Here is a 4,069-nt window from a genome sequence, read left to right as displayed (position 1 = left end):
CGGCAAGGAACGCGGGTCAAACGAGGCAAAACGACGAAAAACGATGGGGAACGTGGAGAAAACGCAAGGGACGGGACAAAACGGGCCAAGAACGTGGAGAATGCAGTGAAAACAGGGTAAAACGCGGGTCCAACGAGGCGAAACGGTGAAAAACTGTGGGGAACGTGGAGGAAACGCAAGGGACGGGGCAAAATAGGCCGAGAAAGCAGAGAAACGTGGAAAAACGAGGCAGACGGACCGAAAACGTGGTGACAACCACGGACCACGGGCCGATGTCGGGTCGGTGGGGACTCGAGCCGAAGCTCTGATACCATGTGTGACGCCCTCGTTCGGGACGTCGCTGAAATGGGACCGCGTCGGCTCACCTGCGTTGCAAACGGGACCTGCAAGCAAGCAAACGCACACACAAGAAACACAACTTGAAACTGAACGCAAGAGGGACATGAGATTGAGGGACGCGAACAAATGATCAATATTGCAAGAAAGTGCGGAATACAAGGGACGTGAAAAATCACACGAAAACGGGGCTCGCAAGTTGGGGGAAGTCGCACATACTTCCCTTATACCCATAGGCTCACACACACACACTACGAACTCTCGCTCTCTTGCGATGATGAATGGCGCCGTGGCAGCCGCATGGATAGTGGCGGGGCTGACCTGCCTGTGCCTCAGCCTCTATAGGTGCTTCTGCTGGAGGCCATTAAAGCTGTCTCGCCTCCTGCGCTCCCACGGTCTGACCGTCCTCCCTTATACTCCCATTGTAGGAAACACCCTGGAAATTAGCCGCCTTCAGCAGGCAGCTTACTCTTGCCCTCATGCCTCTGGCCCCTTGGACCATCGCTATCTCTCACGGATCTGGGCCTTTTACTTTGCCAAATGCACTGATTCGTCAACTTCCCGTGGTGGTAATCGTCAATGAGCTTCCTGGTTGTCTGCACTTAGTAAATTTGAGCATGCTTGTGTGTGTGTGTGTCTGTGTGCGAGAGAGAGAGAGAGAGAGAGAGAGAGAGAGAGAGAGAGAGAGAGAGAAACCTGGTCGTCATTGCCAGCGTCTGCAGGGAATTCATTTGTTTTCTGGCTTGGACAGCGCCCATCTCTCAGTGTCGTGAATGCTGACCAAGCTAAAGAAATTTTGTCATCCAAATGGAAAGAGTATGTGAAGTTCCCCACTGCGTATGTTGCTGTGAAGCGAATTTTCGGGCGGAGTTTGTTGACGGTCGATGCTGATGAGTGGGAGCACCGACGCCGCATCCTGAACCCTGCCTTTGCTACTGACAAACTCAAGGTGCTTTTTTCTTGTTGCTTCTTGTTTCAATGTTGGTCCCATTTTTTGAAGAGGAGCATACATCAGACTCAAGCTTTGGAAGCCCACTGAGATTTAATGAGGCTTAAGGGTAACCTAAGTACAGAAGAGGAGTTTGTCACAAATTAATATTGGGTACCTAGAAATGGAGCAAAATGCTAATTATAAGGAGTTGAAACAAACACTCAAGGAAGTGTGGACAACTGAAATGGAGACAGTGTCAGATTGGCTACTCCAGAGGGTCTTATTTGAGGGCGTGGCAACCCTTTGGGTGTTTTCTGAAATACATGCTGGACTCCTTTTAGCAGAGGCCCAGGCCTTCTACTGCTACTGCCTCTTCTATGGGCAAAACATGACAAGCGATGAAGCAAATCTCAAAAGAGAACATTACCTGACTCGGACTGCTGATGTAGAGCGAATCTCTAGAGAGTGCTCTTCTTCTCCTGGTGTCCTTGCAGGTGGTCCTGCCAAAATGGCTACAGAGGGCTTGCTTTGGGCTCTCTCAAGAAGAGGGGCTGTCAGGTGCTTTCCTCTGCAGAAAAAGAGGGTTCAACTACTATGCACCTGAACAATAAGGGTCATTACGACATTTGTTTGCTCTCATAAGAGAGTGTCTTAGCATCATTTTTTGTGCATCTGTACGCAGTCTGAGAGCTCAAACTTGAAAGATGTGTTCTATGTGCTCAGGCTATGGGCGCACAAATGTTTGCGTGTGTTATTGAGATGATCGAATCATGGGAACAACATGCCCAACACAACTCCATGTCAGAGTTTGAGCTAGATGTTTCTCGGGAATTCTTAAAAGTCTCTGCTGATATCCTTTGCCGCACCTCCTTCGGCAGCAATTACAAAGAAGGCAAGGCAGTTTTCGAGGATCAACAGACCATAATTAAAGCAACTTACCGTGACATGGCTCGCCATGCTATATTTCCTGGCTACAGGTAGCAAGCATCTTGTATCAAAAAATTGAAAATGTTGAGGATATTTGTGATTTTGGGATGTTAGGTTTCTGCCCACAGCTAGAAATCGACTATGCTGGGCTCTGCAAAGACGCATAGATAAAACACTACGAAGAATTGTGGAAAATCGAACACTGGGGGTCTGCAATCATGAAGCTAATTCATATGGGGAGGACCTACTCGGACGGATTTTAGCAGCAAACAGCAGTGCGCTTGCAAGCGGATCTGTACTGACAACTAAGGATATTATAGATGAGTGCAGGACTTTCTTTTTTGCTGGCCATGACACTGCAGCCAATCTTCTAACGTGGGCAGCAATGCTCATGGCTGCCTACCCTGATTGGCAAGAGCGGGCCAGAGCAGAGGTTCTTGAAATGCATGGATCCGAGGGGCATGTAAATGCTCACAGCAAGCTGAAAATTGTAAGAGCCTTTCTGCTATTTGAAAGTTAAGGGATCATTTTTCTTCTTGTTTTGTGCAAATGTATGTTGTGGGGGGTTACAAAGGACAACTTAATAAAAAGGCTGATTGCTCTTGGGAGGTCAGGGTCTTGGGTATTCTTGGGTGCTTCCCTTCTTATTTCAATTGAAACTGTGTGGAACTTCATGTTGCCAGTTGGAGATGATCTTGTTGGAGACCTTGAGGCTGTACACTCCAGTACCACAATTGATATCACGCACGAAAGCTGCGGATTGCAGCACCGGTGCTCAAGAGGCGGTGGATAAGCAGGCCAGTATGCCCCCGGGTGTTCGGCTCACCATACTCTGTGGAGTGGTGCATCGAGACAAGGAGCTATGGGGCGATGATGCGGATGAGTTTCACCCTGAACGGTTTGCAAATGGCATTGCACGTGCTTGTAAGGGCATGCACGGGTTTATGGCTTTCGGATTTGGACCTCACATTTGCATAGGGCAGACATTTGCCATGCTAGAGGCCAAGCTTGTGCTTGCGTCTGTTCTGCAAAGGTTCTGCTTTCGGCTCTCACCGACATATCAGCATGCTCCGTATCTACGGGCCACCCTTACTCCTCAGCACGGTATGCCTCTTCTCATCACATCATTATCTCAACAGCAAAGAGTTTAATGCTGTACCAGTTGGAATGTGATATCATTATATCAAAATTGGGCATCATTGTAACACTGAGAGGAAAACATCAGTCAGGAATTGAAGGGCTCCCTATTCTTTCAAAAGACAGGCATTGGGAAGTAGTACTCTTCCCTATGGAAGGGCATATTTTCTTTTGCCCTTTTTAACGATGAAGTATCACGAAAATTACAAGTAAAATTGTTTTAACCTAAGCAACATGTTTGGTGAAGAATATAAGGTGGAATGTTTGTTGTGAACGATATAACTAGAATTTTTATTTTCAACCCTTCTCGACTAGCATATTGGAAAGACATGAAGATTGAGTGAAACTGCGATTTCACAAATTGGCATCTTTATGCAACCTATTTTATCTCCTTTTCATCTAGAAGGAAAATTTGAAACAAGCCCTACTTATAGTAGATTCATGAAAATTTTGATATTCATACTGAGAAGAATAAGCCTTAAGAAGAGCAGATGGGCGTCAAATCCTATTGTAGTCTAAGTGCTCTTCTATAAGATGGAAGCTTATATTCGACTCTTTGGAGCTCATGTGTTCTATGAAATGTCACATTACTGACAAAAAGCCTACCTCAAGTATAATTTATCTGACTCAATTGAGTTTCCAAGGTCTCAAGCTAGGCATGGAGAAAGTTTGATATTATCTAAATTCAGCTCATGAGGAAGGCATTTCAAACCTGTCCTCGACAAATGTTCCTTCAAC

At 46.4% G+C, this 4,069-nt stretch overlaps 1 protein-coding gene across 3 annotated transcripts; it reads left to right on the top strand.

Annotated features, from left to right (window-relative positions):
• Window positions 1-557: 557 nt before the first annotated feature.
• LOC147425775 (cytochrome P450 709B2-like) lies at window positions 558-3,560 on the top strand. 3 transcript variants are annotated; one of them, XM_086500186.1, is made up of 5 exons: window positions 558-905; window positions 1,059-1,285; window positions 1,991-2,244; window positions 2,309-2,684; window positions 2,878-3,560. In XM_086500186.1, the coding sequence occupies exons 1-5, from the start codon at window positions 611-613 to the stop codon at window positions 3,343-3,345; spliced, it is 1,620 nt and encodes a 539-aa protein (XP_086356312.1). In that variant the 5' UTR covers window positions 558-610; the 3' UTR covers window positions 3,346-3,560. The 3 variants fall into 3 exon arrangements, with proteins under 3 accessions (XP_086356312.1, XP_086356311.1, XP_086356314.1); XM_086500185.1 differs by having other exon boundaries at window positions 560-905; window positions 1,050-1,285; XM_086500188.1 differs by having other exon boundaries at window positions 677-905; window positions 1,088-1,285.
• The last annotated feature ends 509 nt before the right edge of the window (window positions 3,561-4,069 follow it).

The sequence above is a fragment of the Adiantum capillus-veneris genome, chromosome 25, assembly GCF_014529385.1.
Source record: "Adiantum capillus-veneris isolate H3 chromosome 25, ASM1452938v2, whole genome shotgun sequence".
In the NCBI taxonomy this organism is placed as follows: domain Eukaryota; kingdom Viridiplantae; phylum Streptophyta; class Polypodiopsida; order Polypodiales; family Pteridaceae; genus Adiantum; species Adiantum capillus-veneris.
This window is presented reverse-complemented; position numbering and strand designations above follow the sequence as displayed.

Bases quoted from the DNA above. Each gene is read 5' to 3' on its own strand.
- LOC147425775 (XM_086500185.1), top strand. From the start codon at position 611: ATGATGAATGGCGCCGTGGCAGCCGCATGGATAGTGGCGGGGCTGACC. The intron at 906-1,049 runs GTAATCGTCAAT...CGTCATTGCCAG, and splicing joins TTCGTCAACTTCCCGTGGTG to CGTCTGCAGGGAATTCATTT. The intron at 2,685-2,877 runs GTAAGAGCCTTT...TCATGTTGCCAG, and splicing joins CTCACAGCAAGCTGAAAATT to TTGGAGATGATCTTGTTGGA.